The sequence below is a fragment of the Acanthochromis polyacanthus genome, chromosome 8, assembly GCF_021347895.1.
Source record: "Acanthochromis polyacanthus isolate Apoly-LR-REF ecotype Palm Island chromosome 8, KAUST_Apoly_ChrSc, whole genome shotgun sequence".
NCBI classification, from domain to species: Eukaryota; Metazoa; Chordata; class Actinopteri; family Pomacentridae; genus Acanthochromis; species Acanthochromis polyacanthus.
In genome coordinates, this window is record NC_067120.1 from 26097450 (window position 1) to 26112814 (window position 15365).

Consider the following 15365-nt stretch of genomic DNA (forward strand, 5'->3'; position numbering starts at 1 on the left):
CACAAGTCTGATATAGCCAAACAGCTGAACATCAGCCAGATGACTGTCCACAGAGTCGCGGAGAGGCTCAAGATTGGTGAAGATCTTTCAGGTCTTCACCATTCTTGAGCCTCTCAACCAGCCCCTTCAATATATGTTTAGTCTTTTTTTCCTACCGAGCCCTGGAAGGGACATGTCGGTATGGCGAAACGACAATGGAGGACACCCACCCGGACGAGAGTTTTATTGAGTTTTATTTTGAAATCGGCCTGAAATACACTGACATTCAAGCAGTGTGATGCACTACGAGTCTGCCATGCAAACCAGCGATCCTGATAATGGTAAGTTTTATTTCTCCAACATCCTGCTGTTAACCTACTATGAATATGCTAGCTACAACAGTCCCACATCAGTATTATGAACGTTCCGCTAGCTAGCGTGGTCCGGACACTGGATCAGTGATCAGAGGTTGGCGTTGAACTGGTTTGCCAGCCAGTTAGCCGCTGGTAAGCTAACAAGCTATGAAACGACTCCTTATAAAACCGGAGGAAAGAAGCAGCAATACTTCATTACAAGAGCTGTTTTCAAAGCCTCCCACGCTGTTACACAATGACCCATTAATCATATTACTGTACTATAGACCCTTTAATGATCCACGTCACGAATGACGTCACAGCTTTAGCTGGAGGCAAAAGAGGAAGCCCGCGGCCGGACAGAAAGGCGAAAGATTGAGGGACTAGGCTCTATCAACTTTTCTAAAATGTCGTCCTGCTGTGTTTTTGGATGCCAGAATAGGAGGAATGACATTGGCGAACGCAAATTAAAGTTTTATAGGATTCCACCGAACACTCGTGCTCAGAGGGAACGAAGACAGTTGTGGTTAAATGCACTGAGGCGAAAAGACTGGACAGAGACGATCAGCTGCAGTCAATTCCAGACATTTTCAGTACAAAAAATCGCTAATATTCTATTTGTAAATAAAAAATATTCAATTCAATTCAATTCAGCTTTATTCCAGACACTGGGTTCAAATACACACACCATAAGAACAAGGACACAACAAGACACAGAAAAAAATACAGTCAAAAACAATAACCCGTTAAATATGACGAGAAATACAGGGAATATTGGACGCGCATCGAGAGGTGCATTTCCTTGAAAACGACCGATTCGTGGATTATATACCGACTTCAAGACATGTTTTGGACAAAAGAGTTTACTGGCTTGTGTTGTCTGGATGACCAAGGTTAGTTTATGGCCGTTTTTGTGGAATATTTTCATCTGTGTGTAATAATGAACCTGGAAATGTGAGTCGCGCTGTGTACGTTGAAGCCGTGTACAGAGAAAGGATGGATGGATATTCGTTGTTTGTCGGACAAATGTGTTTATATTACCCGCTGTGGTAATCACATCTGAAAGTGGTTTATACCGGCGGATTCATGAGAATCTAAGCTTTCCATCGGCGTATAGTGTTTGTATAATCGCGTTTGCAGCCGTCGGACATTCTTGAAATTCCTATGCAAATTAGTAAGTGTACCGCCGGCGGTACACTTAAATTTAACGGGTTAAAAATGCTCGAGTTTGCAGCGCAAACTCCCAGCGCAAACTAAATACTCCCAGTCCTGCTTGACTTCTCGCTCCGCTTTTGCCTCCAGCATAAGCCCCACCCACAAAAAACGTCACAATGTTTGTAAACAAATAAAGGGTCTATTCTACATATAGCCCAATTTGATCTCAAGTGGTCCAGACCAGTAAAATCATCACATAATAACCTATAAATAACTACAACTCCAAATTTTTCCTTTCGTTTTCGTTCAAAAAAGCACATTCTGAAAATGTTCACATTTAAGAAAATATCTTTCAACAAAACATCATGAGCAAACTGAAATTTCAGAAGAAAAAAAAGTTAAAATTTCACAACACAATGCTTCAGTTTATCATTTACACATTTTAACTTCCAGATCACAGTGTGTCTACAACGGCACAACACATTTAGTCACAGCTATCCGGAACTGAAAAATATGACCTTTTACTTTATGATTAAAACAACTTGCCAAGATCTAATTTTATATTTACAGTCTTACAAATTTACAATTTTCAGTTGATGTCTTCTCTGTAATTTTTGCACTTTGCAAAGTCATTAGGAGGGCCAGATTAGGCCTTCTGGCGTGCCGGTTTTGGCCCACGGGCCATATGTTTGACACCCCTGCCATAGATAATAAAGTCTGTGAACATGGGATGGGTATGCAGCTGTAAACAATGACCCTTTTGGAAACATAACTGTGTTGGTGTGTTCAAGAACACTCCAAAACACGAGGATTTACTGCGTGCTGTAGAAATTTTTATTTTAGAAATGCTGTATGTGTTGGTGTGACTTTTTCAACTAATTAAATGTCTGTCTTCATGAACTGAAAGGTTAAAAGAAATTGTTTGTGTGAGCATCAGTGTGTTGTACATCTAAAGCACAAGTTATGGAGTGCGATCGGGTATCTCCAGCGAACACATATCAAATTAGTTCTTTGTTTAACCAGTGGGGACAGAAAAACAAGATTGCTAAGTATCTTGTAGACGACAAGTGTCCTGAGCTTCTAGTATGGTTCTTCAACAGGTTTTGGTAGTCTGGGGCTAGAGCTGTGTGGTTTCAGTCAGTAAACACAGCGCTAGGCTGAAACAGAGACAGATGGACATCTCCCTGCCTTCTCCCCTGCGCACAGGTTACACAGCAACACATGGCAACGCTCACCGCCACCGACATCCAAGTGTACAGCGCCCAGCTATTAGAATGACAGCCACAGGAGGATGGAGGAGTGGGAAGGAAGATGACAGGGGGGTTAAAACAAGCACCACTCACTCCCTCACTTTTCTCACTTCGCCTTTAAAAGACTGTTACCTTAACAAGTGGTGCAGAGGAATAAATGCTTTGGGCTGAGTCCGTGGTGCAATTAAACACTCAGTGGCTATCCCCCTCATGTCTAATTAGTGGTGCTCTTCTCTGAGCGTGCTCTGCCCCACTCCCTGGGGAATGGGACGATCCCACTCGCCCGTCTGTGCTCGCTAATGAAGTGCCAGCTTTTCTCTCTCTCTCTCTCTCTCTCTCTCTCTCTCTCTCTCTCTCTCTCTCTTTTTCATAGATCAAGGAGGGCCAAGTGAAGTGAGGTAGAGAAACAGTGTGGTCTGTGTTGTGGGAAAGGCTGGGGGTGTCTGAATGAGGAGCCTTTTTAAGAAACACACCCTCAACCAGCCCCTTGAGACTCCCTCTCCCCACCTCACCCCTCAACATGGCCACCAGCACTGGCAGTTCTATTGCAGACTCACTTGCTCCAAAACACACTGATTGAAACATGAAAACTTATAGAAATGTTTCTAGAACACCAGACTGAGCAAAACACATCAGATTGCGGTCTTAGCTAAATCTGTACCTCAAGTAACGATCACTGTCTCAGTTGCTTCATCTTTTCATCAATTTTAGATTTAATCAGCTAGTCACACATAATGTCCACCTTAAGTTCTGAGAGCCAAAGGTAAAAGCTGAAATACCTTGTTCTGCCTGACCAATAACCCAAAAGCCAAAAATATTCACTTTACATGGATATAAAGCAGAAATTAGGGAAACTGGAAGCAGTCAATGCAGAGATGTTGATAATTACCTCTGCCAGGAGGTTATGTAATCACCGGAGTTTGTCCGTTTGTCTGTTTGTCTGTTTGTCTGTTAACAGCATAACTCAAAAAGTCATGGACGGATTTTCACCAAAATTTTACAGAATGTCTGGAAGAGCAAAAGTAACAATCGATTAGATTTTGGAGGTGATCCGGATCACCGTCTGGATCCAGGATTTTTTTGAGTCCAGACAGAGTCCTTCAAAAAAAATCCTGGATCCAGACGGTGATCCGGATCACCTCCAAAATCTAATCGATTGTTACTTTTGCTCTTCCGGACATTCTGTAAAAATTTGGTGAAAATCTGTCCCTGACTTTTTGAGTTATGCTGTTAACAGACAGACAGACAGACAGACAGACAGACAGATGGCCTGGCGGAGGTATGCGCCTCTGAGTGCTTTTCTAGTTTACATTGTACATTTTCTATGCATATTGCTTCTCTAAAGGCACCATTTGCAGCAAATTCAGTTCTTTTCGATGGAATCACTGCACTTACTGGATGTGTACGTGGACTTGGACAAGACAAAATGGAAATCTCAAATCCCTTTGATTTTTTATTCTAATCTCTATGTTCTGTTCAGTTCAAGATTCATTGTCAGTGCCTTCATTTTTCTCCTAAGCTATGCAGTTTCATCACAGTTCAAATTAAAGCAAATGCACAACAGTAAGTGAATTGTTCACACAAGACACTCAGCTTTGCTTCAGTCTGCATTCACTTCAGTAGTGGGTTGGTAGTGCCAGCTGCTAAGTTCAGCTCAGTACACACAACCCTATAAAAGCTCTGTGCATAAGGTAAAGCACCCTGGTAATTTTAGACTGAGCTATCACATTATGGTTGCTGCTGTGGCTTTCACAGTCTTGTAATATACTGTCATCGAGTAAGTAATGTGTGCTCCAGTACAGTCAGCTCACTCTGAAAATCTACTGACAGACTGGTTTTACTGTATTGTCATGTATAACAAACTAGCCAGCACTGTAAACGAACAGTTAGCCGCAGTACTGCACAAAACAGAGGATACTTTTGTAGCTTACTAGCAATGCTGAGCGATATGCTTTCATTCAACCTCCTCTGTTGAACAGTAAAACTGCTCTACAACAGAGACACAGTTATGAGAACAAGTCAATTGCACAAGTGCATCTTTTGAAAACAATTGTGTAAACTTATGGATAAATTCTTAAGCAACTTTCAAACATCATGTACAGCGACAACTGAGAGAACTTGGGCAACTAATATTATCGTAGTTGTGCTAACATGTTAGAGATAGGATTCTAAGTTTCACAGTTCACTAAACTGCCATGTGGTTGAAAGGCCACAGGACTGCCAAGTATCTAGATCCAAAGGCATCACAAAGATGCTCAGGTGAAATGTCATCCACAATTTAAACAATTCAAATGAAATGGACCAGCTTCTTTCTGGTATTGCATGTTTTCTTATGGACAATTCAACATGAGATAATGAGAAACAGGGAAACTGTACACATTCACAGTCAGTAAGTGACCATTGAACACTACATACAAATCATAGTTGTTTTTCTTTTGATTAGATTAATAGCTACTTTTTTAAGTATTGCTTTCCAATTGAGACAGTCATCCATTTTTTATCACCTCATATCTAGAGCCTTGATAATGCTTTGTCGTTAGTGTAAAAGAATAAGCTTTGTGGAGAGCAAATGGATCAGTCAACCCCAACACTAAAACCACTTACAATCAAACTCAATAGTAATCAAAGGGATAGACTGATAATCGTCCTGAACAATTATTGTGGTTTCCCATTAACAATATTGTTATTTTCATTTACCAATTATGGATCAATTAAATGTGCTACTTTGGGTCTGATGCAGCTGCCTCTCTCTGTCTGTGTGACTCTGTGGTCTCAGCAATATGTGTTTAGCAGAAACACAACCCACATAAACTGAAAAAGGAACACAAGCCATCATCACAAAACAGGAAATCAGCTACTTTTCTAAGGCTATGCTAATGGCTAGTGGCAACATTATTAGGCAGCCACAAATTACTCCAAAATAGTGTCTCAGAAACAACACTGATTATGCTTTCAGATTTGGACCTCAGTGAGCAATAAGTGACAGAACAGAGTAAGATTAAGAGACTGGAGAAGAACAGCAGACAGAACTGCAGGAGACAAACTGTTCAATATCAATAGTATTGTAAAGCGTCTTTAAGTGTCTTGAAAAGTGCATTTATATTATTATGTATTATTATCATTGCTATAGTGGATCTCACAGTAAACTGAGGACAGCATCCTTGTATGATGCTGATGTGTTGTATCGACTTTCAGATGTATGTCGCTTTGGATAAAAGTGTCTGCTAAATGAAACTGTAGAATTGTAGAATGTTGTGGCTGCTCAGTGTAAAACCTTTGTCAGACTATGAAAAGTAAAGGATAGCCATGGCAATTTACTTTACTTTGTCTTTTATTCCAGTTAGGTTCCAAGTGGTTCTTGTTTGAGGTAGAGTTAAACTAGTGTGTTTCGTTTTGTAGTTTTCTCACATATAAAACAGAATATTTTTTAACTTACAAGATGTCAGGCAGATTTATTCCTTGCAAGCTGAAACAGAAGATTGAGGTGCTGAGTTATTGTATCACTGACATTCGTCAAATTGTAGCATGCACACTGCACAGCACAAGGACTCAAGAAAGACATGAGGAGTCAAAATCTTCACCAACAAGTCTCCAAGGAACGATCGAATGCAAGTGATGCTTTACTGACAAAAGAGCTACAGTATCACAGAAAGAATTTAAAACCACAAACCTCCCTCTCCTGCCGATCCTGGCTCATTGAGATGAAAATAATGCAGAAAGGTCTTTACTTCACACTCAGAGTTGTTGTGGAATTCAATAAATTAGTTTTACTAAAAGAAAAACATTTAAACTTGAAAGGGGCATCATACTGGGAAATAAAACTATATGAATTAGAGGAGTTCTGAGTGGAATACTTTGATGTTGACACTTTAACAAACATGTAGACATGATAAACAGAAACAGAACTCCAACAGCACTGCTGAGTATTAGATCAGAGGACAGTTCAGACTACAGGTCTTCACCGATACCTCATCCCAAATGACCAGACCTGACCTGATCCTGGTTCTTGTCCACTGTCAATCTTTTCTCTGCAACTCTTTGAATTTGTAAAAATTTAATATGAAGGAGGAAAGCAGCATGTTGTTTCAGCAGATGAAAATGTGGGAAATGCGGGATTGTTGACTGAATATGTCTTGATTTAGCAATTAGAGGACAAACCCTAATTACGTTGGTGATTCCTTGATTTTTCCTTGAGCACAAAACACTGTTAAATAGAACTAAGAAAAATTCAAACTGAAGGTATGTACCGCATATCTTAATGAGGTGTACACCATGTAAAGTTTAATTTTGTTTTTAGCTGTATTCAAGTTGTGCTGCTCACAACAGACATAACACGTTCAGGAGCTGGTATTTTTTAAATTATTCAAATAAACAATGCTAACATTTACACATTTACATGTAACAACCATGCATACACATGTTAGCACACTAACACAAACATGCTTTTATATATATATATATATATATATATATATATATATATATACATATATATATATATATACATATGCGTCTGTGTGTGTGTGTGTGACTGTAGGCTACCTATACCAAAACACACAACATGGTAATACAGTCCCTCCAGGATTTTGCGGGCATTTTTCGTGATTGTTGTGGCTGAAAATGCCTGAATTCGCGGCAGCTTTTCTAAAAAAAATTGCGATAAAAGTTACGATGTTTTAAGCTTATTTGTTGAGATAAAATTGCGGGAGATAAGTGACAATTGCTAAAAAGCTGCATTTTTTTCCAGCTTGTAGAACATGTTTCAACACTATAATTGACAATATTTATTCCGAAATTAATTATTTAATGTTCCAACCCATTTCCACAAAAGCTGGCACACCATGGTGAGACATTAGCAGCAGCCAGATACTGGTTAATATGATGTGACCTAACTATGCAGGGGGCGACCAGAATTGATGGGACTCAGAAACACGCCCACAATTTAATCAGTTGTTTTTTGTGTCATACGTCCACAGTGGTAGATTTCTTGTAGGATCACAATCATGTGATCGTCATCGGGCTGCTGAGGTAGCGTTCACTTGTTGCCATGGTTACCGTGTCGCTATCAGACGCCGTGCCGCTATGAATTACGTGCATTACATTTGCACTGGGAGCTGCTATGATTGGTGGAACTCACGAGAGGTGGGCCAAAATTGCGGGAAAGTTGCGGTGATTGGACAAAATTGCAAGGCCACGCAAAATTCACGGAGATTGGTTGATTTTGCGTGAATTCGCACGATCACAACATCGCGAATTCCTGGAGGGACTGGTAATACAAGTGTTGACATGACCCAATAGCAAGCTGTAATGATATTTATTTGATTATATTAGAGAATAAATGTTATTATAAGCTGGCAAAAGCTGCAGTCAGAGAGTAGTACATAAATGGAATGTTGTCATGCTAACAGGCTAAAGGAACGCTAACATGCTAAGCTAGCATTCAGGTCCTTTGCAGCGGAGTCTGACAAAAAATACAGCTCGTATTTATTAAAGCTAGGATTTTGGAACAGAGTTTTAGAAGTGATCTGGTCAACAGATGCACAAGGTAACAGACCAAGACCAAGAGACTAGATGCAGGTAATAAGGAAAGATTTGATGAGTTTAGGACATATTACCTGTCATTGGTCTGGGTTAGGATCTGGGTACTTTTTTCTACTCATGGACCGTATCTTGATTTCCTGTAGGAAGATATTCTGCCTATGCTTCTTTACTGACAAACTGGGACCCTGTGAAGATTTCTTGTCCTGATCCTCAGGGGCATGTAACCCCAGCTATACATACGTGTTCTCACACAGTGGTCCCATCCAGGCAGGTGCAGAGAAGCTGGGCATCTGTGGCAGTGTGAGGGGAAGGCTGGGGACTTTGGGAAGGGGAACACTGGCGAGATTATTAGTTAACGACCTGCCGGAATCAGCAGAAAAGTTGATGATGGTGTTTAAAGAATACAGGACAAGGAGAAAGAGAAGAGATTGCAACAGTAACAGTGGCTGTTTCTTACAGCACGCACACAGAAAAATAGTAGCATAATGGCAGCCACTTGTTCTGCCTGCAGTAACTGATGAATAGCAAAAACAACAATAAAAGACAGAAAAGTTACTGCTCACTTCCATTCTTTTTTTTTTTGCATTTCAGGTGTGTTTTGTCAAAGAGTGCACTGTGTCCTTGCTGTTTGTGTTGTACATTCACTGCTGCCTCCTTTTGTTCCTCTGCTGTCCTGTGCAACGCTATGTTTGTACAGTTCCCTTGTCTTTTATTGCTTTGGGTACATTGATGCCACAACCAGTTTCACATCTCGACAAATCATTACAGCTGATAGTGAACAGATGTAAAATGTCAATAAGAGACAATTTTTCTATAAAAACTGACAGCCACAGAGGTCACATGCAGGGCCAGATGAGAACCGTATCAAGGAAAGATCATTTATAATATAATTACAGCTCACCATTATCAGAAAATTTGTTTCTCAAATATCCTGTGTATCAATGTGGCTTCTCCAGTAAGCATGTACTGTATATGGAAGCAACGGATGGCACTCACATATTGTAGTCTTTATTGGGATCAATAAATGATCTTGTAATGTTTCTTTACAAGAAAAACAGCGAACAGTGACAGGATACATGTTGGGGTTGATATGTGTACATTACCTTGACTATAATTCATTAAGTGTAACACTTTGGTGAGTATTCCAAGAGATTCATGTAAGCTGCAAGTTTAAATTTGTTGAAAGTTCAACCTCTAAAGGAGCTTAATGTTTAAAAATAACTCCAGGTATTCAGTTACCATTGCTATTTTATGTATGCATGTTTGTTTTTGCACCTGTGTACATTCATGAATTTTAATTTTCTGGGACTTCTCTTTGCCACAACTGATCCTGATAAAATTTGCACCCACTCAGTTATTTCACTTTATACGCCATTGCCCTGCCTCTTTGCTTAGTGTAAATGGCACAAAATGTATTTAAATTTTTTCACAAAATAATCAAATTCCTCATTATTTTCATATCTAAAAACCACACATAAAATTTCTATAAAAAGAAGGTTTGCACAAAGACACAAATGGATACGTATACAGATTGGAATTTGTACATGACACTGATATGAGGGCTGTAAATGTGAAGACAAATTGATTTAAATGACTATATTTCAGAGTGATGCAAATATTAACTACACGCTGAAGGATAGATACTAAAACTGTGCTAAACTGACAATTGTAATCAACCTGGATGTCTAGTAAAAACTTGATGGAAAAGAAAAAGATTTCACTCAATAAACAGACATTTATTTTTGACTCTTTACCATCAGAAGCTATCAGCCAACCTTACTGCTCATGAGGATGAATGAGCCTTACCTAACAGACTGCCAGGTCTCCTGTTCGAAGCCTCGGTGAATGGACTGGGCAATGGACGACTCCATCAAGTCAATGTAGCGCACCACCAGGGGCACAAACAGGTCCTGCAGGTGTTTGTGGAATGTCCCATTGCACAGGTGAGCTGTAGGGGGCAGATCCAACAGCAGATTAGGTAAGCAAATTTTAGAATTTTTGAGACTTTTTTTTTCTTTATAGATTTGCCTGACTATCTACGAAGATCCCGGTTCGTGTCGAGGAGTTCCTGGGATCTTTCTACATGGAATTTGCAAGTTCTTCCTGTGCATACGTGGGTTTTCTCCGAGTACTCTGGTTTCCTCCCACAGTCCAAAAACATGCTGAGTAACTCTAAATTGTCCGTAGAACGTCCGTGAATGCGAGTGTGATTGTTTGTCTCTATGTGTAGTCCTGAGATAGACTGGTGATCTGTCCAGGGCCTTCACCCTAAGTCAGCTGGGATAGCCTCTGGCCCGACCGTGACCTTAATGAGGATTAAGTGGTATATAGATAATGAATGGATGGATTGATAATCCCTTACTCCCTGAAAGTGGCTGTTGGTTCCTCAGAATGTGCAGATCTATGAAGTCCCTGCCTCTCTCTTCACCAATCCAGTGGCTGAAGCTCAAGCACACCAGCACTTCTACGGCTCTGTTCAAAATTGTAAAGTTACTCTGTGCTACACAATCCCAAGTTGTAAAAGCGCTGCTTCAAACTTTAAGGCCCTCTAATTTTTTAACAGCCTTCAGCCCTTGAGTCAGAACTGATGCGTTACACACAGCATGTATTGCCAGGTTGTTCAACAGTCAAATCAAATTGCTTTGGGATACATATTAGGACAAATTGTGCCACTGTATAAATAACTGACTGTGACTCCTTTGAAATTTCTGACATTTTAAGTGTAAGGAGTGTTCAGAAGTAGGTATTTGCCTTCTGCCTCAGAGTCACATGTGACCGTTGATACTCTGTTTCTGTCTTTTAATAAGACCACAACTAGCAGCTAGTCAGTTTATCTTGGCACAAACACTAGAATGAAGGAAAAGATAGTTTGGCTTTGCCCAAAGGTAACACAATCCAACATTGAGCACCTGTAAAGCTCACTGAAAAGGATTGTGTCTGTTTTATCCATAAAGAAATTTTCATCTAATATTGACACATTTAGAAGTGTACTGTATGTTGTACTACTTGAAGTCACTGTTAGCTGCTGGCAACCTCAGAATAAAGACAAGAGTCCAGAAAAAACACTGCTCTTGTCTTAGATTGAATGAATGAATGAATGAATGAATGAATGAATGTTTAAGCTACTGCTGACTCTACATAAGCTATGCAATAACAAGCAGTATCCATCTTCTGCTCAGCAAGAAACTAAATATGTGTATATCCCCATGTGCTTAGATTTATTGCCAGAGCATAAAGTGATATTTTACACAGTTCCCTCCAACTTTGAGTCAAGTTTCCATGTTTTAAAAAGACAGTCCTGCTGTACACAAAGCATGTCCATAAAGAAATTTTTGGTATGACAGTTTGGCATCATCTAGAAAAATCTGACATTCTAAACAAAACCTGAAGACTAGAACCCTTACAAAGGTAAACATTTGTTCCGTAAAAGATCGAAACTTCTGGGATTAAATGCGACTACATAGGTGTTCTTGCTATTGTGTACACCCTCATATTTCACACTCCTATCCTCCCTGTAGGATTGAGAAAGACGGATAAACCATCACAGACAGTAACAGTCCACGGTCAGGAGGGACCAAGACAGTGAGTGGTGGGTGAGAAGCGAGCAGGCTCGTCTCCCAGGGCTTCATTAGTTTTAATTCCTCTCACTCTGCTCTGTCGTGATTAACACTAGCCTTTTTGCCCTCTGGAGAGTAAAACACGCCTACTTCACAACCGCTCACATGCTGACAATCAAGTGAGCATTTAAATAATCTTCAGAACAACTGAGAGATAATACATTTGTTGAAGAAAATACACAAAGAGTTGGTGAAATGCTGTCATGTCACCTGAGATCAGCTGACTGTTGGTCACCGCCAAGGCTAGGGTGTCTAAAAATGCAGTGAACAATTAAAAAACAAGGATTGTTATGATTTTATTATTGTGAGGTTCAGAGAAGCCAACTGGTATATAAATTTCTCTGTCACTTAAATAAGATCCAGCATTTGATTGGGACCGAACTGAAACTAATCTCTTTTTTCTAACTTCAGATATAATTATCAGAGGGAAGACCTCATTTGTACAAACAGTCAAAACTATAATCCTTCTCATTCTGTGTTTCGGCTCCATCTATCGCCTCATTATGCTCCAATACAAGTCGGCTAATGTTGTGACACTTGGAATAATTACGGCATGAACAGAAGATGGTAATTAGAAAGAATATAAGATATGAGCCACAGAAAAGGAGATTTATGGGTTATTCACATAATGAAACACTGAGTTTTTTGTTCCCAACAGTGCCCTTGGGCAGTCTGTCTATCTGCCTGCCTGTCTGTTACTGTATTTGAGAGACTTTGGCATCAGCCATGTTAAATAACACCTTGCATCTTGCCAAGTCTCTGCTGGCTCCAAGACAAAGCCTTGCAACCGGCGGAGAGCTTAAGGAAAGAAAACAATGAGCTGAGATTCTTTTTCTCCAGCAGTCAAATGAAATCTTCACAGTGAAAATCTTCAGTTAAATGCAATCTATCAGAGAAAAACATATTACAACTTCAAACACAGCAGTGCAAGGCTGATGTTTGTCATACTTTAATTTGAAGTTTCCTCTGTCATAATATATGTTGTTATTGTTTTGTTTCACCGTGTTCAAACCTTGACACATAAAAAAGCACATTATAAAAATAAGTGGGTGGAAAAACAGTTTCCTCATTCCTGAAATCATGTTTGTTGCTGTGTGAATATGTTACAAAAAATTGTTCACTATTCACAAACTCGCACATCTCCTGCTCATGTCCTCGATAGTTCTTTATTCGCAGCTTCCATTTTGTATAAATAGTTAAGACTGACTGAATACCTTGACCTCCTTTCATTTCTCCTTGCACTGTGTAGCACTTTAGATCAACTTTGTAAATAAAGATAACTTTAGTGATAGATTTAAATGCCCAGCAGCAAAGACACAAAATAAATGACGTGCAAATTCACAAATTCCAAAACAAGAAAGCTATTAAGGACAGAGGGCAGTTCACTGTTGTCGCTAAACTTGCCAAACAAATATCGCCTTGTTCAGAAAGAAACCCAATAAATTTTTTTTAACTTTTTTTACTTAGTGGAACACTTAGCAGCCTGTACATCTCCGAGTTTACATGCAAAATGATATTTTAGAGGTAGAATAATAGCAGTATTATTAGTAGATTATACCATAAGGCCAACAAAAAGACTATCAAGAGATTTGATGTTGCTTGTGAATTCCAAAAGGATTATCCTTTTAATCACATGGTTTAACTTCTTCTTTTCCTTTCGGCTTTTCCCTTCAGGGGTCGCCACAGCGAATCAATTGCCTCCATCTAACCCTGTCTGCTGCATCTTCTTCTCTCACACCAACTACCTTCATGTCCTCTTTAACCACATCCATAAACCTCCTCTTTGGTCTTCCTCGAGGCCTCCTGTCTGGCAGTGGGAAACTCAGCATCCTTCTACCAATATATTCCTTCTCTCTCCTCTGGACATGTCCGAACCATCTCAGTCTGGTCTCTCTGACTTTATCTCCAAAGCCTCTAATATGTGCTGTCCCTCTGACGTACTCATTCCTGATTCTATCCATCCTGGTCACTCCCAAAGAGAACCTCAGCATCTTCAGTTCTGCTACCTCCAGCTCTGCGTCCAGTCTTTTCCTCAGGGACACTGTCTCCAGACCAAACAACATGGCTGGTCTCACCACAGTTTTGTAAACCTTTCCTTTCATTTTAGCTGAAACTCTTCTATCACACATCACACCTGACACTTTTCTCCAGCCGTTCTAGCCTGCCTGTACACGCTTCTTCACCTCTTTTCCACACTCTCCATTGCTCTGGACTGTTGACCCTAAGTACTTAAAATCCTCCACCTTCTTGATCTCTTCTCCCTGTAACCTCACTCTTCCACTTGGGTCTCTCTCATTCACACACAGATACTCCGTCTTGCTGCGGCTAACCTTCATTCCTCTCCTTTCCAGGGCAAACCTCCATGCCTCTAGGTTCTCCTCCACCTGGTCCCTGCTCTCACTACAGATCACAATGTCATCTGCAAACACCATAGTCCATGGAGACTCTTGTCTAACCTCGTCTGTCATCCTGTCCATCACCATAGCAAACAAGAAGGGGCTCAGAGCTGATCCCTGATGTAGTCCCACCTCCACCTTGAACTCCTCTGTCACACCTACAGCACACCTCACCACTGTCTTAGACCCCTTTTCGACCGAGGCAGTTCCGGTTCGAGGTTGGAGTCGGTGCCCGATTCGGCCCCGGTTTTTTGTTTTTCGACAAGCGGTGGGCCGCCTCCGGGCTCCAAAAACTGGGACTCGCACGGGCCCCAACTCATTGCTGGGCCGGAGGTGGGCCGAGGTGAGAGCCCAGTACGTCAGGGGCTGGGGGCGGGGTTACAGTGACCAACCATCAACAGCGGAAACACAGAAGCACCATTTTTAAGCAGCCGAGCGAGCAGCAGTAATGTTCAGTGTTTGTGTTTTAAAAACCGGTAAATATAGAAGCAAAATCCAAGCAGCAACGGTCTGAGGAGGAGACCCAAAGCTTCCTGGAACTGTGGTCTTCATATGAAATTCAGTGGAAGTTAGATGGAGCCTTTTGGACCACACCAATGTTCGAAACAATCCAGTGGGAGATTGCTACAGCTGTGCGAACGGAGCCTGACTAACTCCTCAAAAACTCAAGACTCATGACTACAAGGACCAGAAAAGGCAGCCAGGATGCAGCAGTTTTTGGCCAAAAAGAACCCCCATTTTGATCGGCTGCATTTCGTGATTCCAACCGGTTCTTTGAACGCCACAGCTGAGCAGAAGTTGATGCAGGCTGCCGTACAGACCACCGACTCTAATCCTGGTAAGTTTTTTTCTCAAACACCCTGCTGTTAGCCGACTATGAATACTAGCTACAACACTCCCACATCAATATTATGAACGTTATGCCAGCTAACATGGTCCAGACACAGGATTAGTGATCAGAGGTCGACTATTGTTTGCTAACCAGTTAGCCGCTGCTAAGCTAACAAGCTACGAGAAACGTCTTATAAAACCTGAGAAAAGCAGCAGCAATATTTCATTACCAGACCTGTATTC

At 40.7% G+C, this 15365-nt stretch overlaps 1 protein-coding gene across 7 annotated transcripts in view; it reads right to left on the minus strand.

The window, feature by feature from the left end:
- Nucleotides 1–15365, minus strand: part of cadps2 (Ca++-dependent secretion activator 2) — a 561419-nt gene that overhangs the window by 78890 nt on the left and 467164 nt on the right. For 6 of the 7 annotated variants that reach the window (XM_051951548.1, XM_051951546.1, XM_051951547.1 and 3 more), the window contains exons 19-21: nt 10085–10226; nt 8519–8638; nt 6174–6203 (exon numbers count right to left, since the gene is read on the minus strand). In XM_051951548.1, coding sequence (XP_051807508.1) covers nt 6174–6203; nt 8519–8638; nt 10085–10226 — 292 coding nt within the window. The remainder of the gene's footprint in view (nt 1–6173; nt 6204–8518; nt 8639–10084; nt 10227–15365) is intronic. The other variant, XM_051951549.1, reaches the window with a different exon arrangement.